This window comes from Oryctolagus cuniculus, chromosome 2 (genome assembly GCF_964237555.1).
Source record: "Oryctolagus cuniculus chromosome 2, mOryCun1.1, whole genome shotgun sequence".
Classification (NCBI taxonomy): Eukaryota; Metazoa; Chordata; class Mammalia; order Lagomorpha; family Leporidae; genus Oryctolagus; species Oryctolagus cuniculus.
The window spans coordinates 48,913,482-48,938,210 of record NC_091433.1 but is presented as its reverse complement, the minus strand read 5'-3'; the positions used below and the strand labels follow the sequence as shown (position 1 = coordinate 48,938,210).

At 43.6% G+C, this 24,729-nt stretch overlaps 1 protein-coding gene and 1 long non-coding RNA gene across 4 annotated transcripts in view; one reads left to right on the top strand and one right to left on the bottom strand.

The window, feature by feature from the left end:
* Nucleotides 1-24,729, top strand: part of DOCK5 (dedicator of cytokinesis 5) — a 222,176-nt gene that overhangs the window by 63,193 nt on the left and 134,254 nt on the right. For all 3 annotated transcript variants that reach the window (XR_007913841.2, XM_017338016.3, XM_051832054.2), the window contains exon 3: nucleotides 20,439-20,479. Coding sequence is in view for 2 of the 3 variants with exons in the window: in XM_017338016.3 (XP_017193505.2) it covers nucleotides 20,439-20,479 (41 nt within the window). In the remaining variant the exon portion in view is untranslated. The remainder of the gene's footprint in view (nucleotides 1-20,438; nucleotides 20,480-24,729) is intronic.
* On the bottom strand, nucleotides 55-2,661 carry LOC103345404 (uncharacterized). The gene is made up of 2 exons (XR_515320.4): nucleotides 2,553-2,661; nucleotides 55-331 (listed from the first exon to the last, which is right to left on the bottom strand). It is a non-coding gene; the product is annotated as an uncharacterized lncRNA (long non-coding RNA).

Here is a 24,729-nt window from a genome sequence, read left to right as displayed (position 1 = left end):
CAATACCAACTCTTAAATCCTGCTTATTAAATATTTAATCATTTTCATCCATAGTAATGCTTTATAACATACTTTATTTTGTCTGAAATTATAATCCCAGTGTTCTGATTTTTGTCTTTCTGGCCCCTCAAGGCCATCAGAAATATTGCTCAGCTTCTCAGCCTCTCAGGAATATTTTCTTAAATCAGTAGATCCCCCAAGAGAGAAGCAGTCCTGGTCTTATGGATTTTGATCTTTTCAGAGCTTGACCTGGTAATTCACTGCTGTGTTGGCTCTGTGTGTGTCCAGGTGGGGAACAGGAGTGGTTGCTTGTCAGGCTCTTCTAATTGTCCTACAGAGTGGGGCAGGGAAGAATGGAGATTTGATTGGAAACAAAGTAGGTGTGTCTTTAAAATACATTCTTAAAATTCATTTTCCTCTTTCCCATGACTCTAGCATATTTTTTGAAATAGTTAATTAAAGTGTTTTGTCCCCATAGGACTCATGTTAATAGTAATTTTAAGTGTGCTTGCTGTACTTTGCTTGTCTCCCACTTAGCCAATGGATGGTCCTGAAGGCAGCACTCTTACAGAGCATGCTGTGGTGGTCACTAAGAGTAGCTGAATATACAGTTGGAGTATCCCTTATCTGAAACGCTTGAGACCATAAGTGTTGTTAGAGACTGATTTCTCTTCCCGTTTCAGAAAATTTACAAATACATAAAGAGATACCTTGGGGATGAGACCCAAGTCTGAACACATTTATGTTTTGTGTGTACCTTATACAATAGCCTGGAGATAATTTTATACAACATTTTTAATTTTGGTGTGTAATTTTTCTCTTGTGTATCATGTTAGCACTCAGAAAGTGTCAAGAGTTTGGAGCATTTCAGATTTTGGATTTTTAGATTAGAGATGCTCATCCTGTATTAGATATAAACATAGACACACAAGCATGTTCGTTTCAGTTACCATACACTGTTCAAAATGTCCAATACCTTGGTATTTCTAGTAAGCTGCATTTGACACACAGCGTGATTGCAGGAAGTTCTGACCCAGGGGACAACCATACCAAAACTTAAATTTATCAATGTTACATCTTCAATATGAAGAGACAGTGCATAGGTCCTACCAGCAAGAGGACAACTTTCTTGTTAATTGTTACCATAAAGTATTTGCTGTGTCAGCTATAGAACTCTTTCATCTCAGTAAGGATTTCGGTGGCTGTTCTTTAGAAGTGGCCACATGTCACTGTTTGAATGGAGGGGATTTAGGACATGAGCTCATATCAGGAGCTTACCCAGTTCATTGACACCAAAGAATATGTCAACTTTACACAGAGATTATTATGTTGAATTATATTTTGCAATAGTGATTATTTTATGGTATTAATTTTTACATAGTGCTTGCTTTGCCAAATGCCCAGTTTCTTGTATCTGCTTAGGACTTAGAGTTCTTGGCTGGATTCTTGAATTCTTTTATTATTTCAGGCAACTTAGGACTAAGCGAGGGCAGGAGAGCTTTGCAAACATGAAGCGCAATGGAAATGCTGAGTAATAATTTGTGTCCTATCCCTCCTCCCCATCCCCACTTCCTTTAAAAAAAAAAAAAAACAGAATGGAAACACCCACAGTCCTGCAGACTGAGCTGTAGGGTAATGCTGGCTGGGTTCATAGCCGTGGGGGTTTAGTGTCTTTCAGCTTCCTGTCGAGCTGACTCCCAGGCTCTCCCTCTGCACACTCTGCCCCGCCCTGCCTTTGAGATATGTAATTCCCGGATCTGTGTGTTGCCTTTCTGGCATGGACAGCAGTACCCCTAGATATGAAAACTTCTTTTTTGGCTTCAGCCCACAACAGACGATGACTTAGGACACTCCATTTGCAGCCCCCTGCCCTGTTGCTTGGATGAGTGTGCTGAGAGTGGTAGCCCTCAGGAGGCAATGCCTGCCCTTCCTTATCCCTGAGCACCTACCACAGCTGCTGACGGACAGCAGACACTCAGCACGACTCAGTTCACTGAGTGAAATAAGAGGTCAAGGCCGGCCGGCGCCGCGGCTCACTAGGCTAATCCTCCGCCTAGCGGCGCCGGCACACCGGGTTCTAGTCCCGGTTGGGGCGCCGGATTCTGTCCCGGTTGCCCCTCTTCCAGGCCAGCCCTCTGCTGTGGCCCGGGAGTGCAGTGGAGGATGGCCCAGGTGCTTGGGCCCTGCACCCCATGGGAGACCAGGAAAAGCACCTGGCTCCTGGCTCCTGCCATCAGATGGGCCAGAGTGGCGGGGTCAGGGGCCCTCCATAAAACCCTGGGTGTTACAAGGCTAGACTGCGCTTCCCGTCTCATGAGGGAAACAGGGAGCACCAACATCCCTCTGCTGTCTGCAGACCGCAGGAGGATTAGGCTGTGGCTTTTGTTTTTAAATAGCAGCTTTACTGAGATAAACTCAGATACCAAACAGTTTACCCACTTAAATTCTACAATTCAATAGCTGTTTACTAAGTACGGTATACACAGAAGTGGGCAACCATTAGCACTGTCTACTTGCAGAACATTTTCCTTGCCCCAGAAGAAGCTCCATACCTGTTAGCAGCCATTCCCCCAACTCCAGGCAGCCACGGTTCTGCTTTCTGCCTCTGTAGATTTGCCTTTTGCAGACATTTCAAGTAAATGCAATCATACCATATGTGGCCTTTTTCATATACTCCTTATAAACATTGCCTAAAGGTACTTTTATGTAATATTTTTAGTGCACCTGTGTTTTGACATGGCACGTGAGATCAGGTGTGGAAATTTCCATTTGTGGCATCACGTTGGTGAAAAAGTTTCAAAGTTTGGAGCATTTTGGATTAGGAATTATCAGAATGGGTTTGCTTAACTTATAAAATGAAAAGGATTAAAAACGGATCATGACTTAAGCTGTATGTGTTTTGATTTTCATCTTTGTAAAGTAGGCCTTTGAGGGTAGGAAAGATTTCTAGCAGAAGTATTTTTTAAAAAGGAAATTTGAAGATTTTTTTCAAGCAGAGACTTTCTTTTTTTTAAGATTTTATTTGTTTATTTGAGAGAATTACAGACAGAGAAGCAGAGAGAGAGAGAGAGGGAGAGAGAGAGGTCTTCCATCTGCTGGTTCATAACACAAATAGCCAAAAAGGCTGGACCTGGGCTCATCGGAAGCCAGGAGCCAGGAGCTTCCTTTGGGTCCCCCAAGTGGGCGCAGGGACCCGAGGCCTTGGACCATCTTCTACTGCTTTCCCAGGCCATAGCAGAGAGCTGGATCAGAAGAGGAGCAGCCCCACCATGAACCAGTACCCACATGGGATTCTGGTGCCACAGGTGTAGGCTGTCCTACCACAGCACAGCGCTGACCCCTCAAGCAGAGACTTAATAATGATCTTTCTGAGATGTGATAATAGAAGCCCTGCTTTGACCATATGGTATATAGTAAGGTGTCTAACTTTTTGAGAACCTGTGATTCAAGAAGAAGGATTGTCACATTATACGGTCATTCAAGTACAACAGTTCATCCACCTAGTGGCTTTGTAATCTCTTGTTCTTCAATTCTACTCATTTGTTACTGCAGTCAGCCATGCCTAGTAGTCATAAGTCAAGTAAAAGACAAAAATATCAAGATCGATTTTAATAATTAGTTCTTGAGGCTGGCATTGTAGCATAATAGGTTAGGTCACTACCTGCAACACTGTCATCCCATGTGGGCACCAGTTCGAGTCCCAGCTGCTCTACTTCTGATCCAGCTTCCTGCTGATGTGTCTGGGAAAGCAGTGGAAAATGGTCCAAATGTTTGGACCCCAGCACCCATGGGAGATCCAGATAGAGTTGCAGACTGCTGGCTTCATCTGGCCCTGCCCTAGCCATTGTGGCCATCTGGGAAGTGAACCAGCAGATGGAAGATCTCTGTCTCTATCTCTCATCACTGCCCCTTGTAGCTCTGCCTTTCAAATAAATAAAATAAATCCTTTTTTTTAAGAAAGCAAATATCCGTATATTCTCTCTCTCTCTTTTTTTAAAGATTTATTTATTTGAGAGGCAGAGTTACAGAGAAAGAGGAAGAAACAGAGACAGATAGTCTTCCATCTGTTGGTTCATTTCCCATATGGCTGCAATGGCCAGGGCAGGGGCAGGCCGAAGCTGGAGCCAAGAGCTTCTTCCAGGTCTCCCAGATGGCTTGCAGAGACCCAAGTACTTGGGCCATCTTCCACTGCTTTCCCAGGTCATCAACAGGGAGCCGGATTGGAAGTGGAGTACCTGGGACTCAAACCAGTGCCCATATGGGGTGCTGGAGGCCCAGCTCAGGCCACTGAGGACATTTCAGGAGTGAAAAGCAGAAGGAAGATCTCTGCTTAACCTACTATGCCACAGCGCCAGCCCCTAAAATAAATCTTTTGTAAAAATAGTTCTTACTAGCAGCTGTAAAAGTTTATGGAGTATAAACTGTAATAGAACCTTCAGTTACTTGCAACTTCCATTTACTTTTATTTCCCCACTAGTAATTGAAAGCTTATTGTAGTTCAGAATCCTCGCTGTCATCATGATCTAGTTAAAGAAGCAGCTATCTTTGACACACATAAGTGGCAGTGAGCCCAGCAGCTTGGACTTTATGACAAGTGCCACATGCACGTATTTTGGCATTAGCTTGGAAAGCAGATTAGGCCATGTGGCATTTTGTTGAGTGTGCTTGGTCACTTCCCACATCTGTTTGACCTTTACCTTGAGTACAGCTTGTCAGCTTCTATTGCTAGGGGCATATGTCCCTGCGATGTGGTTTACAAAACACATGCATGGCTGTAGGAGTGTGTTTTTGAGAAAAACTAATTTAAAAGAAGAGCTAATGAAAAGTATGATCTGAGATTTAATCTCTCTCTCTCTTTTTTTTAGGGAAAAGTTTGTACTTGTATTTATTTATTTATTCATTTTTCTCCAGAAACATTTTATTTAAGGAATACAATTTTCATATATTTCTTAGTGACAATTTTAGGAACATGGTCATTCTTCCCACTTTACTCACCCTTTCACCCACTCTGCCACCCCTCTCCCTCCTCCCTCTCCTATTCTCACTCATTTTTTTTTTACCAAGATCTATTTTCAATTAACTTTATACACATATGATTAGCTATATTAAGTAAAAAGTTGAAAAAATAGTATGAAAAAAAAAAAAACTGTTCTTCATGAGTCGAGACAACGGCTGTTCAAAGTCGTTGCTTCTCAAAATGTCAATTTCACCTCTACAGATTTCCTTTTAGGTGTTCTATTAGTTATCACAGGTCAGGGAGAACATACGGTATTTGTCCTTTGGGACTGCCTTATTTCACTAAGTATGATGTTTTCCAGTTTCATCCATTTTGTTGCAAATGACTGGATTTCTTTTTTTTCTTTTTTACTTCTTTGTAGTATTTCATGGTGTACATATCCCATAATTTCTTTATCTGATCTTCAATTGATGGGCATTTGGGTTGAGTCTATGTCTTAACTATTGTGCATTGAGCTGCATCAGATTTAATCTTATAAAAAGGAAGATGCTAGGACTGGCATTAGCATCCCTTATCAGAGCAAGTCCTGGCTCCCTGCTAATAGGACTGGATAAGTAGCAGAATATGGCCCAAATATTTGGACCCCTGTCACTCACATGGGAGACTTGGTGATCCACAGGTTTTAGTATTCAGGGAATCTTGATTGGATCAAGAGGTTAGGGAAGGTGCAAAGTGATGGAGCAGGCTCATTGCATCACTTGCACAAACCCCCTCAAGGCTCTCTTCACACCTCTGATTGCTAGGTCATTCAGTTATTTAATGCTCAAGCTTTCTGATCAATTTCTAAGATATATTATCTCCATTGTGAAACATTGCACATCAAACCCTGTGGCCTTGGTAAGAGTCAGTTAAGGATTGGTGTAAGGAGAAAGTCCTAGAGGAAATTTCAAAATTGAGGGTAAATGGGCATATGCTGTATCACTTCCTGCTGAAATCTGCAAAGAAGGGTTACATGTGTGCCTCTGGCTTGCTCATAGTAACATAAGAGTAATTTACAGTGTCAAATAATGTTCATCATGAAAGAACTCAAAGGACTAAATAAACGGAAGATGTCCCATGTTCATGGATAGGGAGACTCAAGAGGTCAGTTCTTCTGATTTTGGACATGCAATACAGTTTTCCAATGCAGGTAAAGTTCTTTTGCCTTTTTTTTTTAATATTTATTTATTTATTTATTTGAGAGGCAGAGTTACAGAGAGAGGGAGGAGAGACAGAAAGAGAGAGGCCTTCCATTTGCTGGTTCCCTCCCCAGATAGCCACAGTGGAACTGGGCCTATCAGAAACGAGGAGCGAGGAGCTTCTTCTAGCTCTCCCATGTGGGTGCAGAGGCCCATGCACTTGGGCCATCCTCAACTGCTTTCCCAGGCCATTGGTAGAAAGCTGGATCATAAGTGGAGCAGCCGGGACTTGAACTGGCTCCTATAAGGGATGCTGGAGCCACAGGCAGAGGCTTAATCTACTATACCACAGCACCAGTTCCAGTTCTTTTGCTTTTTTATTTTTTAAAGATTTAATTTATTTATTTGAGAGGCAGTCATAAGCAGAGAGAGGGAGAGACAGAGAGAAAGGCCTTCCGTCTGCTGGTTCACTCCCCAAATGGCCACAACAGCTGGAGCTAGGTGGATACAAAGCCAGGAGCTTCTTCCAGGTCTCCCACACCAGTGCAGGGGCCCAAGCAATTGGGCCCTCCTCTACTAACTTCCCAGGCCATAGGAGAGAGCTGGATCTGAAGAGGAGAACCCTGGATATGAACCAGTGCCCATATGAGATGCTGGTGCCACAGGTGAAGACCTAACCCACAATGCCAGCCCCTCTTTTGTTTTTTAATAGCTGTCAAACAAGTTTGTCGGCACCCAGATGTGTCTGTTATGGGTAGAGCTTTCTGAACCTACCCCCACCCCCACAGCTCTTCCACACAAACCTGCTGCTCTGCCGAGGCAGGAAGTGGTCTCCTTTCTGCCCTTGTGATAGAGGGGGAGTTGGGGCTTATCCTCCTACTCCTTGAGGCTCCTCAGAGTCTAGCATAGTTCCTTTTTTTTAAATTTTTTTAATTTTTTATTTTTTTGACAGGCAGAGTGGAGAGTGAGAGAGAGAGTGAGACAGAGAGAAAGGTCTTCCTTTTGCCGTTGGTTCACCCTCCAATGGCCGCCACGGCTGGCGCACCGTGCTGATCCGATGGCAGGAGCCAGGTACTTATCCTGGTCTCCCATGGGGTGCAGGGCCCAAGCACTTGGGCCATCCTCCACTGCACTCCCTGGCCATAGCAGAGAGCTGGCCTGGAAGAGGGGCAACCGGGACAGAATGCGGCACCCCGACCGGGACTAGAACCCCCTGTGCTGGCGCCGCAAGGCAGAGGATTAGCCTAGTGAGCCGCGGCGCCGGCTTAGTATAGTTCTTTATAAAAAGTGGCCCTTACTGGATTTATCTTGCTTGATTCCTCACTCACATACCTGTTCCTGTCTGCTGTCTTAACAAATTCTTACAAACTCATGCTGATGATAACCAACTTAAGAATGAGTTGCTGCAAATTCATTGCTACCACTGATAAAAGTATATGCCCCATGCTATCATGTCCAGCCTTCTTGAAGTGGTTGGGTTAGCTAGAGAAATGCACCACAGAAGAGAAGAGTCAGAATTTTAGTAAGAAGGGCTAACTCTCAGCAGGTTTACTTCATTTTTATTTTATTTATTTATTTTTTATTTGACAGATAGAGTTAGACAGTGAGAGAAAGAGACAGAGAGAAAGGTCTTCCTTCCATTCTCTCACCCCCTAAATGGCCGCCACGGCTGGAGCTACGCCGATCCAAAGCCAGGAGCCAGGTGCTTCTTCCTGATCTCCCATGTGGGTACAGGGGCCCAAGGACTTGGGCCATCCTCCACTGCCTTCCTGGGCCACAGCAGAGAGCTGGACTGGAAGAGGAGCAACCGGCACTAGAACCGGCACCCATATGGGATGCCGGCGCCACAGGCAGAGTATTAACAAAGTGAACCATGGCACCGGACCCTTCGTTTTTATTTTTTAAAAATATTTATTTATTTATTTGAGAGGCAGAGTTACAGAGAGAGAGAGAGGGAGAGAGGTCTTCCATCTGCTGGTTCACTCCCCAGTGGCCACAACTGCCAGAGCTGCGCCGATCTGAAGCCAGGAGCCAGGAGGAGCTTCTTCCAGGTTTCCCACGCGGGTGCAGAGCCCAAGGACTTGGGCCATCTTCTACTGCTTTCCCAGGCCATAGCAGAGAGCTGGATAGGAAGAGGAGCAGCTGGGACACGATTTGGCACCCATGTGGGATGCTGGTGCTACAGGCAGAGGCTTAGCTTGCTGTGCAACAGAGCCAGCCCCAGTTTACTTCATTTTTAAAACGAAAGAAAAGAAAAAGCCACATCCAAAAAATATAAAGAAAATTGGCAACCAGAGAGATGATGTGAAGAAGACCAGAGGAAATGTGATTTTTTTTTTCTGCCTAGTGAACTGTAAAGTGTGTGTGAAGGCACAGAGAAAGGTTTCTTAGTTTTGTAGTGGAAATTTGGGTGCATCATTGCTTTGTTGTATCTACTGGGGTTTGGGCCAGCCCAGCCTCCTCTCCCCACTCTGCCACCACCAACACTGCCTGGGCCCAGTCCCTAGGCTTGTCCAAGAATGTACTTGTGGGTTGAAAATAGAAGTCTGAGGGCCGGGCATGGTGTGGTAGGCTTAGCCTGCAGTGCCAGCATCCCATGTGGGCACCAGTTAGAGTCCTGGCTGCTCCTCTTCCCATCCAGCTCTCTGCTGTGGCCTGGGAAAGCAGTAGAAGATGGCCCAAGTCCTTGGGCCCCTGCACCCACGTGGGAGACCCAGAAGAAGCTCCTGGCTCCTGGCTTTGGATGCGGCCATTTAGGGAGTGAACCAGTGGTGGAAGACGTTTCTCTCTGTCTCCCTCCCTCTATGTGCAACTCCATTTCTCATATAAATAAGTAAGATCTTTTTTTTTTTAATAAGTCTGACAACACCATGTGTTGCAGGCAACCAGAAGATACCATCTTTGCATTTTTAGCTGCAGAGTTAGGTTTTATGAGGTAATGAATTTTTTTTTTAATGAAATGTTTTTATGGAAAGAAATTTAAGACATTGAAGCCTTAATTAGTTCAAATAAACTACAGAGGAAATGGACTTCCATAGGGCTGGTTAAGGAGGACCCAGGACAGAGAAACTGGCCTTTGGATTTCAGACGTGTTCTCTTCATAACAGTGTCTCCTCTTCTGTGGCCCTGCCCAGCTCTGCCCAAGGGAAAGGAGGGCCACTCAGACCGTACAGTCAGATTATGTCGTTGTAGACGCTCTGGGGTCGGTGCCACAGGAGCAGTGGCAGGAGTCTTCGGGTCTGCATCTCGTCCGAAGAGCCATGGCAGATTCTTCCTCTCCCCGGGCTGTTCAGGAGCAGCACAGCTCCCATGTTGCAGCTCTGACCGACCTGCCAGCTGTGTAGAGCATTGCCGTCTTCTGTGTAATAGCATCTCTCCTCTGCTGGCCCCATGGACGAGTGCCGCTGCCTTCCGCATTGCAGCCTCTCTTCCCTGCCGGGCTCTGTGTCTCACAGCCATGAGTGAGCAAAGCGAAGGGGACTTGCTGAAGAAAGCTTCCTGGCAGCTGGGAGGAGTTTTATGTTTCTAAAGCAGGGAGTTCCGATCTGTCAGAGTGTATGCTATTGAGGTGTCCTACAGGAGCCAGTCAGGGAATTGACCCTGGAGTACACTGTTTGGTGCAGTTTGCAGAGTGCTCAGCCAGGCCCATCTGGCAGACTCCCCTACCTCTGAAGATTACACCCTGTGTGTTTCTCCCATCTCCTGCTCCTGCATGCTCCTGGAGAGTTACATCATGTGTTTTTCTTTCCTTTCCTTGCTAGGGGCCCCTGGAGTCCCTGCCAATGTCTCACAGGTGCATATGCCATGGCGCACTCCTTACAGGCGTGCAGTCTACGCTTAGCCACCAGCTCCGGGAGACCTTCTCTTCCTCATTAATATAGTCTCAGAAAAGGGTATTGGGTGCTTGCTGTGTGCTGAGTACTGCAGAGGTCCTTTTCTGTGTTTGTTAGAAAAATACAAGTTCTTATCCATTTGGATTATAAGCTTGTGAAAGTTATGTGCCTTGTACTGATAGGATTCCGTGGCTAAGCTCACCTTACCTGAGAGGTGGTGCACTGAGGGAGTGGCCCATTTATTATCCCGTGCCAGACTGCAGAGGCAGCTTGGTTCAGGGAAAGAGATCTGAGCCAGCAGGCAGGAGACCGGCAATTGTTTCCCCAGTCACTAGTTGACATTGGACAAGCCCTTCTCAATTCCTTGTCTCTGTTTCCTTTCTTTTAAGTGAAAGTGTTGGATTTCAGTGAGTTCTGAGTTCCTTTGGACCTCAGACTTGCAACATCTAACATATCTGCCTAGCTCAAAGGCACAAAATTGAACTAAGCTAATTTACCTGGGAGACTGATTTGTTTCACAGAAAAAGATATGAAAGAATAGAAGCAGCTTTTACTTTCCTCCCATCCTGTGACTTTCTGCCTTTGAACTTGGTTTCTGAAGCTCACTGTGAGTAGTAAGGGGCTCGAGGCTCAGCAGACGTGGAGTTGAAGCACTGACTGCCTATAAGGAGGGATTCAGCCTGAGCTGGTTGCACCCAGACGTGTCTGCTCATTGTTTTCCTCTAAGGGACGACAACTCACTGGGGATGCCAGGGCTGCTATGGCCATGGAAACCTGACAGGTGTACCTGGCCCACAGCGGATGAAACCTTTGACTTTGGCCTAATTAACTGTGTTTTATCCAGCAAGCTGTCAGTGACACAGGAAGAACAACAAGATTAGCACCTGCTCCCCACTTTGGGAACCCTCTCCCCCAACACGCATGTGCATTTAAGCAATTACTCCCTATTTCTCTTTTAACATTATTTTCATTTTATTTGAAAGGCAAACAAATAGAGACAGAGATAGAGAGATCTTTCTTCCTCTGGTTCACTCCCCAAAGGCCATCAGTACCAGGGCTGGGCCAGGTTAAAGCCAGGAACCAGGAACTCAATCCAGGTCTGCCATATGGGTGGCAGAAACCCAAGTACCTGAACCATCACCACTGCCTCCCAGGGTGCATATTAGCAGGAAGCTGGAATCCGAAGCAGAACCAGGACTCAAACCCAGGCACTGGAACATGGGATGCAGGCATCGGAAGCCATCCCTTAACCACCACACCAGACACCCGCCCCTCCCTAATCTGTTTCTTGCCTTTAATAAAATAATTTATTGATCTTTTGTATATGTATGTGAGGGAAAACTAATTTATCTTGTGATCATAAAATAGAGATTTTACAGAACACTCCATATCTTACACATCTGAATGATGCTTTCATTATTCAGAAGGTCTTTAGCGTCCCCTTAGCCATTGCTTCTACGCCGTTAGTGTATTCATAGCTTGTTCTTGGTGTACCAGTGTCTCCAAGCATTCTCTACTGAAGGCCCTTTTGTATTTCATTATGTGTTTACGAAGCTGTTTCCTTCCTCCTCAAAGACAGGGTCTGGCACACCAGCATTCTGAGTTTTTGTGTCTGATGAATGAATGCCACACTTGTCATGTGCCTCTTCAGCCCCAGGGTACCTCGTCAGAGACGGCTTCCTGACCACACTTTCTGAAGTAGCTCCATCCCAATGAGTCAGCCTTTGCCACATTATTGTCTTTCATTCCTTAATAACTTTTGGCCCTATGTGAAGTTACATTTTTTTTGTTTATAAGGTTGTGTGCTCACACACATTCAGCGCTCCATATCCACATTCATGTGTTCCCCATCTGCAGATTCAACCAAGGGCAGGTGAAAATACCAAAACACAAATAGAACAATACTGGGGCAGGTGTTGTTTACAGTGCAGTGGTTTAAGCTGCTGCTTGTGATGCCAGCTTTGCATATTGGATTGCCAGTTTGAGTCCCTTCTGCTCCACTTCTGATCCAGCTCTCTGCTAATGCACCTGGGAAAGCAGTGAAAGATGGCCCAATTATTTGGGCCCCTGCCATCCACATAGGAAACCTGGATGCAGGGCCGGCGCCGTGGCTCAATAGGCTAATCCTCCACCTTGCGGCGCCGGCACACCGGGTTCTAGTCCCGGTCGGGGCACCGGATTCTGTCCCGGTTGGCCCTCTTCCAGGCCAGCTCTCTGCTATGGCCAGGGAGTGCAGTGGAGGATGGCCCAGGTGCTTGGGCCCTGCACCCCATGGGAGACCAGGAAAAGCACCTGGATCCTGGCTCCTGCCATTGGATCAGCGCGGTGCGCCGGCTGCAGCGGCGGCCATTGGAGGGTGAACCAACGGCAAAGGAAGACCTTTCTCTCTCTGTCTCTCTCTCTCACTGTCCACTCTGCCTGTCAAAAAAAAAAAAAAAAAAAAAAAAAAGAAGGAAACCTGGATGCAGTTCCTGGCTCCTGGCTTTAGCCTGGCTCAGCCGCAGCTGTTGGGGTCATTTGGGGAGTGAACCAGCTCATGGAAAATTTTTCTCTGTCTCTTTGTCACTATCTTTCAAATAAAAAAAAATAAATCTTTTTTAAAAAGTCAAAATGTTGCAATACTATGCCAAATATGTATAAGCTTTTTTTTTCCTGATAGCTATCCCTAAACAGTACAGTGTAGCACCTATTTACATAACATTTACATGGTATTAGGTATTATCAGTCATCTGGAAATGACTTACAGTGTATGGGAGGATGTTTATATGTTATATGCAATTACTACACCATTTTATGTAAGGAACTTGAACACTCACAGATGTTGATATCTAAGGGGGTTTCTGGAACCAATCCCAAACAGGTAGCAAGTGATGACTCTGTAGGTTTCTTTCTTTCCATTATAAAGACGATATAGGACGGGAAGAGAGTGTGTATCTTACTCTCCTAGCACCTATAGCTACTGTTGACTCAGTAGACAAATCTCCAGTCTGATCGAGCTTTGGAAATAGTTAACTCTTTGAGAGTCAGTTTTGAAGCGTGACATGAGTAATGAAGGTGAATAATGTTCATAGGGAGACACAATACACAGTAAAATAGTGAAGAAATAGTCCCATGATTTTTCACAGGTGACTCAAACTCATTTCAGAGGCAATTTCAAATAAAAATATTCAGCCACACTCATATTTAAGTGGTGCAATTCTGTGTTACTCTGAGGTAGTTATGTTGTAGACTAACAGTATTTTATAGTGTATACTTTCACTTTGTTGTTAAAAAATTACAGAATTTATATGCAGCAAAATGTACACATCTTGGATGCACAGTTCAGTGGGTTTTATCAAATGAAGGCATCCATGTACCTCATACTCCAGTCAAGGTAGAGAAGAACAGTTTCCTCATCCCAGAAAATTCCCTGGTGCTTTCCTTCACACAATTCCCACCCTCGACAAACAGCCACCGATCTGGTTCATCTCACTGTGGATTAGTTTTACCTACTTGTTAATTTTATATAAGTGGAATTATGAACGCCTGTCGTGTTTGGTTTACCTTATTCATCATGGCGGTTTGTAGGTATGCTCTGGTATGACTAGGATTGTCCCCCAAATTCCTGCAGGAATTGAATCCCCAGTGTCTAGTTGATGGTAGTAAAAGGGTGGACACTTCATTGGACTATAGAAAGTGATTAGATTTGCTCATATCAGATTAGATTAGGGTTGTTAGCCTGGGGCTGCCCTGATTGAATGCTAGTGACCTGATAAGGGGAAAGACAGACTGCACATGCCTAAACAGACACTACACTCCTCTTTTGTCATGTGATGTGCTGTGCTGCCTTGGGACAATGCAGCAAAAAAGCTATTGCCAGAGGCCAAAACACCCGGATCCACCTGATCTTGGACTTTGAGGCACCAGAAACCTGAGCCAAGATGGACCTCTGTGGTTTATAAAGTTAGCCTGCCTCAGGTATTTTGTTATACCGATGAAAAGCTGATTAATCCAAAGTTCACCCATGCTGTTCCACATATCAGTTCGTTTTTTTGTATTGTCAAGTTGTATCCAGTATATGGATTGCTACAGTTTATTTATCACTACTCATATTGTATACGTTTTTATGAGTTTCAGTTTTTGACTTGAGTCATTCAAGTGGGTATAGCAGTATCTCATTTTTTAAAAAGACATTTATTTATTTATTTGAAAGTCAGAGTTACACACAGAGAGAAGGCAAGGCAGAGAGAGAGAGAGGGAAAGATCTTCCCATTCACTGGTTCACTCCCCAGTTGGCCACAATGGCCAGAGCTGTGCAGATCTGAAGCCAAAGGCCAGGTGCTTCTTCTAGGTCTCCCACATGAGTGCAGGGGCCCAGGGACTTAGGTCATAGCAGAAAACTGGATCGCAAGTGGAGCATCTGGGACTTGAACAGGTGCCCATATGGGATGCCGGCGCTGCAGGTGGCGACTTTACCTGCTGTGCCACAGTGCCAGCCCCACAGTATCTCATTTTTAAAAGGTACAATTTATCTGGAGAGACATTTGTCCTATTTAATTTATAATTGTGCAGGTTTTGACAAATACAGACATTCATGAAACTCAAAAGCAGTCAAGATTTTAAGCCCTTCTTGCTGCCCCTCAAACTCTCTTGCTCCTTCTTAGCCAACAGCTTGACACTCTCAGCACTTGGCAACTACTGATCTGTTTTCTATGACCATGATTTTATCTTTGCCTAGTTCTGGTTTACCAGCATTTATTTGTAGAGGCTTATTGTTTTTGTTTTTAATTTTATCAAGCATAATTTTTATAATAGTCAAATTATTTCTGAAAGTTGAAAAACAGCAGTACCTTCCTAGTTCCTCTCGATCTGAAGGAGTTTCAACTCTTTCAGAAGTCTTTCAACTCTTATAGCGAATGCTTGGGATAGAAACCTTTTCATTTCTAAATAATTACTGCTATGACTTGATACTTGCATTTTCAATTTTACTTATTAACTTCTTTTGGAAGATAAGGATTTAACTGCCTTGTACTCCCCATCAACTGTACATATAGCCATTTCCCTGACATTATAGATTTTATCCTGGATAAAATTTTGTTTTTGTAACAGTCATTGTTTGAATTATTTTTATAAGAGATGTATTTATTTATTTGAAAGGCATAGTTACAGAGAGGCAGAGGCAGAGAGAGAGGGGTCTTCTATCCACTGGTTTACTCCCCAGATGGCTGCAATTGCTGAAGCTGCAGCAATCCAAAGCCAGGAGCCAGGAGCTTCTTCTGGGTCTCCCAGGTGGGAGCAGGGCCCCAAAGACTTGAACCATCTTCTGCTGCTTTCCCAGGCCCATTAGCAGGGAGCTGGATCAGAAGTGGAACAGCTGGGACTTGAACCAGTGCCCATTTGGGATGCCAGCACTGCAGGCAGCAGCTCTACCCACCAAGCCACAGCGCTGGCCCCTGATTTATTAAGTCTATGTAGTAAATGCAGAATGGACTGTAGGATGCTTCTTGATGACATTTCCTTTCTTGAAAAATATGTTCTTCCTGTGGTAGGTAATTCCTTTTTCCTTGGTTCTCTGTGAACCTACCTCTATTACGTACTCACGGTTGCTGACAGCAGTGTTTACCACCCCTTAGTATGTTTAAACAAATGAGATAATTTCTCAGTTCCATTTGTTGCTTGGATTCATTCCTCATGGAGCCTTCTGTCATCCTGCTTCGCTTTGAATGGGGCACTCAAGCCATTTATGTCTTTTCTCTAAGGCCTCCTTCATCATCTGCCTGAGGGTCAGGAAATGGAATGAACAGAGTATTTGACAGAGCTAGAGATAATAGGCATGTGTAAATTAGTACCTCTGTTATTTTTGACTGACTTATTTATGTTAAAAGCCATGCATTCACATGGACACCTTTGTTTCATTTCAGCACCCCAAGATTCATTTCCAGTTTTTCCCTTCACTTCCTGTATTTTTGATACATTTACGTAGTTGACCAGCTGCCCAGTGCATACCAAGTTTCCCATCTGCATTACCACACTGTGTCCCCAAGGAAAGCCCCTCCCCAGTTCTTGCTCTGCTCTCCCATGCCAGTCCACTACCCGTATCTGCAAGTCCTCTGTGTGGAAGGCTCCTCACTCCACTTGGGAGCTCACACCCCTTATCCCTGTCTCTAAGGGGTGCCCCTCATTCTGCTTGAGCTGTGACCTGCCATGCCAGTCCACTACCCCCTGCCATGCCAATCTGGCTCCCCCTGCCGTTGTCCTCCCCACAACCCCTTGTTTCAAACATGCAAACAGTTCTGCTCTACCTCGTGGCTCCAGGACTCAGTTGTTGAGGGAGGGAAACCCAAAGGCCAGGATATACCTCCCTATCCCTTTGCCCATTCCCCAGGGCTTGCTTTTATTTCAGTCTTCTACATCAAAGAGTAACACTGTTCACACTCATTTGCTTAAGCCCAGGAGCTCAATGCCCTGAGTAGTCACCTTTCCTTCCTCATTGATGGCTATTTCCAGTGAAACCAGGAGCAACTCCAGTTGATTCCAAATATGCCCTGTGCCTTTTCATGTCTCCCCATTAGCTCTGCACCAGCCAGTCTCCACTCAGGGTTTCCTCTTTCAGGTGCATCTCTCCTTCCATTGGTCATTCTCATATAGCAGCCAGCATTCTCCTTTCAAAGCCCAGGGCATGAGGATGGTTAAACCCTCCAGTGCTGCCCATTGTATTTAGAATAAAACCCAGATTCTTCCATGACCTTTAAAGCCAGTATCTGTAGTAATGAACCCTGGCTGCACATAAGCATCACCAGGGAAACTTTTGAAAAGCACAAAGCCTGGTTCCAACCTAAGTTCAATTAAATCAGAATATCTGGGGCTGTTGAGGCCTCAGTGACACTATAAGGTGAGTCTAATGGGCATCTAAGGATGAGAATCATGCCTCCTTTTTACCGCCTTCTTTTTTGCCTCCTTCCCAGTTCCCTCTCTCATGTTGCATTCTGGCAGTTACTTCTTCCTTTTTATTTTAAAAAAAGATCTTATTTATTTATTTAAAAGGCAGAGTTACAGAGAGGCAGAGACAGAGAGAGAGAGAGAGGTCTTCCATCTCCTGGTTCACTCCCCCAAATGGCTGCAGCAGCTGGAGCTGAGCTGATCTGAAGCCAGGAACTTCTCCAGGTCTCCCACGTGGGTGCAGGGGCCCAAGCACTTGGGCCATCTTCCACTGCTCTCCCAGGCCATAAGCAGAGAGCTGGATCAGGAGAGGAGCAGCTGGGACAGGAACCGGCACCCATGTAGGATGCCAGTGCCCCAGGCGGAAGCCTAGCCTATTACACCACAGAGCCAGCCCCTTTCCCATTTTTAAAAAGATTTATTTATTTATGGGGCAGTGAAAGTCTTGACTGACAGGGATTATAAGAAACCTGCTGGAGGCCAGTACTGTGGTGCAGCAGGTTAAACAGCCACCTGTGACATCTGGGTGCTGGTTCATGTTCTGCCTCCTCCACTTCCAATCTGTCTCCCTCTAAGGTGCTTGGGAAAACAGAGGAAGATGGTCCAAGTGCTTGGGCTCCTGCACCCAGGTGGAAGACCAGAGGAAACCCCTGGCTCCTGGCTTCGCCCTGTCCCAGCCCTGACCGCTGTGACCATTTGGACAGTGAATCAGCAGATGGAAGATCTCTCTCTCTCTCTCTCTCTCTCTCTGCCCCTCTCTCCTTCCCTCTCTATAACTCTGCCTTCAAATAAGTAAATACATCTTAAATTAAAAAACAAAAATAGGAAGCCAGCTAAGGTAAATAACTTTGACATTGGGAACTCTGATATTTTCAAATCAGAAAGGACGGATTTGTTATCCTAGAATCTGGTGGTCCCAGGAAAACAGAAATGCATTTTTTGTCCTAATGAAAGAGCAACCCTTACTATAGAATGGCTTTTGGTGTTCACCATGGCTACTATAATCTTACTTTTTGAGATGGTCATTTCACTTTAGTGTAGGAGTAGCTCTCTGGACTCATCATTCCCCACACCAGTCCCTTCAATTCAATCGTGTAATAACTAGAGAAAACCTCTGAAGTTTAGCTGACCCATGCACACTACCCATTCATTATATGACTGCTTGTTGATACACTCTTTGCACCATGCTGTGTTGCAAGGTCTAATAGCATCCTGTATTTAATTGTGGTCAGCTTGCTTTAAATGTTTGGGATTAATTGGAACATTGTATTCTTGCCCAGGTTTATAATGTGGAAGGGAGCAAGCATACTTGTATGCTGTTACCATAGCCTTTGCAGTGATTAGCAGCCAAATTTGTGGAGTTCTGGCAGCATATGAGTTAAACTCAGAGACTATGTTTTCTTACTATCTAATCCCAAGAAGCACTCATTCTTACAAATTAAGGATGAGAATTTTGTGCCTTTGGATGGGGGTTCTACTCACACTGCTAGAGAAGACTTAGGAGGTAAAGAAAAGAAAAAATGTTTTTTTCAAAAATGACTGGTTTGGAAAGCATACTTCTGTGATGAATGGCTGTGCAAAATACTGTTTACAGAAGTACACATGTGTTCTCTGAAAGTGGAGCAAATGCTCTGTTGTGACATCTTGGCTTTATAGGGCTCTGAGAGGTGAGAGCTGCTGGGAAAAGACTGAAGTCTTATTCCCCAGCTTGTCCCCACCCCAGCTCCACCCTTAGTCGCAGATAAAGTAGAAGCCCTGTGTTCACCAAAAACTGTTTTCATGTTTTAGCAGAACTGAGCAAATATGTACAGATGACTGTGGACTCTTGAGGCTTCGGGAGAAATGTTTAGCTTGGTGTTCTTGCACCTGGGTCTCTTACACACCTGCGTCCTGAACTAGGAGCAGTGTTTCTTGTTCAAATGTCTTCTTCTCGACCTTGTGCCGTGGTGCGATTCTGTAATATAATGCGCCACTCCTTCCTGTAAAGCACGGCAGGGGTCTTAAGACTCTTGGATACCAATGGCAGTGTGAAAACATTATTGAGTCTGTGTCCACAGAAGTTAAATTCAGTTTTTTACTTGTAACCTGTACAAAGTAGATGATCTATTTGTGAGCTCATATAGAACAAATTACAAGAGAGTGCTAGAACCCTGTTTGGGATGCCTAAAGTTTTAAATTTTATTTATTTACTTACTGATTTTTAAAATTTTTAAAGTATGCCCATATTAATTGTGCATATTTATGGGGCACAGTGTAATTTACTGCATATATACAGTGTTTAATGATCAAATCCATCTCCTGGGTGTATGTGGTCACCTGAAATGTGTGTGTCATTTATGACAGGGTTTTCTTGAATGAAATTACCACCTTGCTGCCTAAGTTCATGGGCATGGGGAGTGAGGAGAATTATCACAGTAACTACCTATAACTGGTGTTTAATAAACATTCAGTACAAATGCCTGTTTATGGACAGATTAAATTGTACATTCCCTTTACAAGACAAAAGATGGGAAAAAAAAGCCTCAGGTGTATATATCATTATTGAAACTTTTTAAATGAAGGTAAAGCCTTCTAAATACTCAGCAACCAAGCAATAAAATCTTTACTGAGGGGGGCTCTTATAGCATTACTAAGAAGTGCACAAAATGTCATACTGTTTTTTTTTTATTTTGTTTCCAGTTGCAAATATTTTTGCATGTAAAGTTTGCTACTACAAATTAAATTTATTTCAGAAATAGTTGTCCTTAACCTGGGAATATGGAAGAATGAGAGAGCAAAAATATAAATTATTTAAAAATATCTTTTTTTTTTTTTTTTTGACAGCCAGAGTTAGACAGTGAGAGAGAGAGACAGAGAGAAAGGTCTTCCTTTTTCTGTTGGTTCACCCCCCAAGTGGCCGCTACAGCCGGCGTGTTACGGCCGGTGCGCTGCGCCGATCCAAAGCCAAGAGCCAGGTGCTTCCTCCTGGTCTCCCAAGCGGGTGCAGGGTGCAAGGACCTGGGCCATCCTCCACTGCACTCCCGGGCCACAGCAGAGAGCTGGACTGGAAGAGGAGCAACTGGGACAGAATCCGGTGCCCCTACGGGGATTAGAACCCGGGGTGCCGGTGCCAAAGGCAGAGGATTAGCCTAGTGAGGCGCGGCACTGGCCTAAAAATACCTTTCAATAGGATAAAGTAACTTGTAAAATGTGTATTTGTGGTAAAAGTTGATATTCATTCATGTAAAAACATGTAAGGTTAATGTTAAAATGTTGGACTGTATCCTGCTTTCTTTTGGGAGATGAGGGGGGATTCTGTTCTTTCTCCTAAAGATTAGAAGTGAAGGTTGATCTAAGTGAATGTTAAATTCTGTAGTTATTAAAAGAACTCAACTCTAAAGTAGGTCTCGGTTTTTTTTTTGTACATAATAAACTTTCTCCACTGCATTGTGTGCTGATTTTCTCTTGGGCTCCATCACAGTGTGCTAACATAACATGGAAGTTTTTACTGCTAATATCTTTTTAATAACCCGGAAAACACAAAACATTTTGTGTTCTCTTATGCCCCGACAGGTTGGTACAGAGGATATACCCTGCACAATAAGTCCAAAAAGGTATGGCTTATCATTCTTTTATTTCATTGGAAAGCTGGTTACTGCTTCTGTATTATGCTATGCTATTCTCTGATAGGCTGTACCCTCTCTCTGGACCTGGTTTGTGCTGTCTTTGATGCTTCTCTTTTGATCTGAAAACAAATTCTTTGACCAAAGTGCTTCAGTATAATAATGTAAATTCCATCAGCTGCATGCTACCAGCCAATTCAAGGAGAATGTACCAGAGGACTTTTTGCTCCCTGTCCAGCAAGCTAAACGAGGTGGTAACACAGTCAGGCTGTGGTAGTGGGACTCTGTGTCAGCAAGGGAGGGACCCTTACTTCTCCCTTTATCCTTTACCAGCAATTCTAAAATCCCAGAGCTAAAGGGCCTCCTGTTTCCACTTGATTCTTTCCTTTATTACAAAGTGACTACCCCAGTAATACATCATGAAATCAGTGCAGTGGGCATATAACCAACATGTTCCCTGCATCAGAACTGAACAATAAAGAAGAAAGCTGGAAGCAGTGGTAAGTGTCTTTTTATGAAACTTTTAGGAACATATTTTTATAATTTCTATTACATTTTATGTATTTGTATGTAGTACTGAGTTGTCTTGAAAATATATCCCTTACTATTCATTGTGGGCAGAGTTTGAAAAACACTGACCTAGACAGCCTTTCCCTTGTCAAAGCTACTGATCATCAAGCTAAAGAAAATCTATTAGTTATGTTAATACCCCCCTCAGTTTATTTTAGTTCACGTCAGCGCTTTTCCTTTGATGGTACTCACTAGGGCAGCATGGCATGTCAGCACTTTCCTTTTCAAAGAGCAAAGTTGATAGGACCTTATTATTTTGCAATTAGTTCACATGCCAAATAGTACATTAGAGGAGGAAGAAGGAGAAACGTTTTAGAGTTTATCAAGAAGGAAATGGGGGGCAAAAAAAGCCCACAGATTTTATTCTTCAAACTCAGTGGGAACTACAAGCAACCCTATGTAGATGGGCTAATTTTGGGCGGTCAACTCTCAGAAGAGCACAGGGCCCAGAAAACACCTTTCTACAAGGGATAAAACCTTGAAAACCAGCACTGTTTTCTGTGTTGTTGCAAATTCAGTCACACTCAGTATTTGCACATACATATGTATACACATAGGGTTTTTCAACCGTGACAGTTTAATAAACCAGCAAAACAAATCAGAGTTTACATTTCATGCAAATAGCAACTCCCAGAATTTTGGTCTTTTTTTTTTTTTTTTTTTTTTTTTTTGCCTCCACAAACCCCGATGTTGAATTTAATTTTTTATACCCACAGTTAGATTTTTTTTTGGCCGCATGTCATTTTCAACTCAATTAGTTTTGTTTCAACTCCTGCTGACTTCAGTTTCTCTGGGCCTTCAGATAACGATCTAAGACAGCCAACCTGGTGGGGTGAAGGAGAACCTGACCTCAAGCAAAGCACTCTCCTTCTGCACCTTTAGTGAGATCCTACCTGGAGTGCGGCCACTTGGGGCCCTTAACTACATCACTGTTTATTTTACTCATAGTTATGGAAGTGGCCGTTATTTCAGAGTACACTTAGAGTTAAGGGCTTTGTTGCTCTGTTTGTTAAAGAGTAAGAATACTTCTGTCACTTAGTTTGCAATCCTTTTTTTAAAGTTAATTTAAAAAAAAAAAAAACACACTAAAAGCCAAAGCCAAATCATACGAATGTAAGGAGCAAATAAAATGCTTGATTTTTAACTGGCAATGTCAGTCATATTGAAAGGAGGTCGTGAAGCATGAGTCTTCTTTTTCAGCAAGACTACAGTGAATAGCAATCCTCTCGAACATGGAAAACCTCAGTCACTAATGCACCCTGTGATTTCCTAATATATCAAAATCCATCTTGCTAGTAGTGTTCTTGTTATCTGCGTTGAAAAGTCAATGAATAGGGTGCCCTGCTGAGATCTAAATGATAAGTTCAGGATGCATTTTTAATTTTTTTGTACCCATTAAAGCATTCTTAAAATCCTTTTAAAGCATAGAACCTTGCCTTTAAATGAATTATTTCAGTAAGAGCTTCTCCTTAGTGTTTATAATTAAGAAAAATATTATAATCAATGAAATGATGATACAAAAAAGAGCCAGACCTTTATTTGTTGATTTTTTTTTAAATTGAAATATCTTTCTTATGGAGAGATGGGGGGGCAGATGGAGGGAATTCAAAGACATTTGTTCTGAATTGTGCTCAACTTCTGACACCCCTTCATTAAGAGATCCAGCCCATTAGAAATGCTCTCCTAATGCTCTATCCCGTGTTTCCCAGTCTTTAGGGAAAGAGCTCCTTGAAAGGTCTATTATTTTAATGGAAATTCTTGGTGTCATTTATAAGCCAACCTAGCCATTTAGAGTGGTAATGAAAGGAGCTGGTGGCTTTACAAACTGAAGAAGCCAAGAGCTTTTCAGAAACTAATTATTGATCCTGGCAGGATTGTGGGAGTGTAGATAAGGATAGCATCTAGAAAATCATTAATTTTTTTCTTTTTTTACTCGAGTGAGTAATTTGCATTGAGAAAGAAAAAGCAGGATTGAGAGGGAAGCTGTAAATCAGAGCATCTTACCCCAGTTTACTGTGGCTTTCTGTGTATCATAGTGGTACAGGAAGTACAATTAAATGACTATAAAAGGCCCAAGTGCTAGCGTGGGAAGAAGATTCGAGTGCCCAAGTGGTAATACAATAAAATAAGTATTCCCTTAATATGAAAATCATCATGGCTGAACACCCAACATATACTTCATGTTTATGATCTGCTTGGATGTTGCAAAATTTATCACTTTATTTATATGTCTGACTATTTCTGTCTTGGAGATTAGTAGTTACTAGGTTTTTAGGTGGGATATCCCTAGATTTTGACTACATGAGAATTTTAGCTTCTTCATCTTCTTGATTGAAAATATCTTCTCCAAGAATGTTCCTTTGGCCCAGCAATGGTACATCTTATTTAATTCCCAAATATAGGCCCTATGACTATGACTTTTTGATTCCTACCCAATGTCTCCCTTTTTAATTGTGGTAGGAAATGTATCACATAAAATCTACTCTCTTAACCCTTTTACGTGCACAGTTCAGTGGCATTAAGTATATTCACATCCGTCTCCAGAACTTCTTCATATCTCCAAGCTGAAATTCTGTACTCTTAAGCAGTAACTCCTCATTGTCCTCTGCCCTCAGCCCTTGGCAACCTCTGTTCTACTTTCTGTCTTTATGAACTTGATGCTTCCAGACATTTCATATAAGTAGAGTCAGAGAATCAAACAGTACTTGTCTTCTGTAATTGACATACTCCATTCAGCAGGATGTCTTCAGGGTGAGCTCCATGACTTGGTTCTTCGTGCAGATGACAGTTAACAAAGCATTGACCCGAGCTCAGCAGACCGAGGGCACAGTTTTTGGCATGCCAGGAACAAATGTGGAGCTTCAGAAATCAGGCCCAGTTTAATTTACTTATGTGTTGACTTTTTGTTTCACTCTTTGATTAGTTTTCTGAAATCACTTTGAATCCTGTCCCCATCATGAAAGAGGTCAGGGTCCCTTGTCTGTGCGTGTACTCTTGGCTCTATCAGCCACAGGTTTGGAATCCTGCTAGTGTTTTCTCACTCATGCACCCCATGCCTGACCCTTTCTCCACGTGAGAAAAAGGTATGTGGCTCTTTCGTTTATTCTGCGTGGTGGGAATGGATGGCCCCTTTTATTTCTGACTAAAGCAGTTGCAGGATCCACCCTGTCCTCACCCTTGCTGGGAGCAACTTAATCTCAACTGTTCTCAATGTTTCCTCTTTTATTGGCGAAAGATGAAAAAAGAGAGAGTATCGTATGGTCAAATACATTGCATGAACCTGGACTTGGACCCACCTCTGTTGACATTCATTTGTGTCCCATCTCTGAGTGAACTAAGGATCACCAGGGGCATATGCATCGTGTACCACTGTCTTCCAGGTAGTAGGACACACCCCCACATGCCTTTGTGGTCACCCTGACAAGTAATGCCCACGTGGTTCACACTGATTCCTCCAGGGGCAGGGCAGAAAGCTGTTGAACCCATGGTGCCGCCATTGAAGATAACATACAGCAGAGACCAACAGTGCCTGCCCTGGGTGTCCTCTTCTCTGTTGGGCAATAAGCATGTCTCTCAGTGAAAACTCAGTAGTTTGTACCTACCGGTCTCCTGTCTTTTCCTTACATCTTTCTGGGCCTTAATTTTTCCTATGGGCAGCTTCACGATACTAA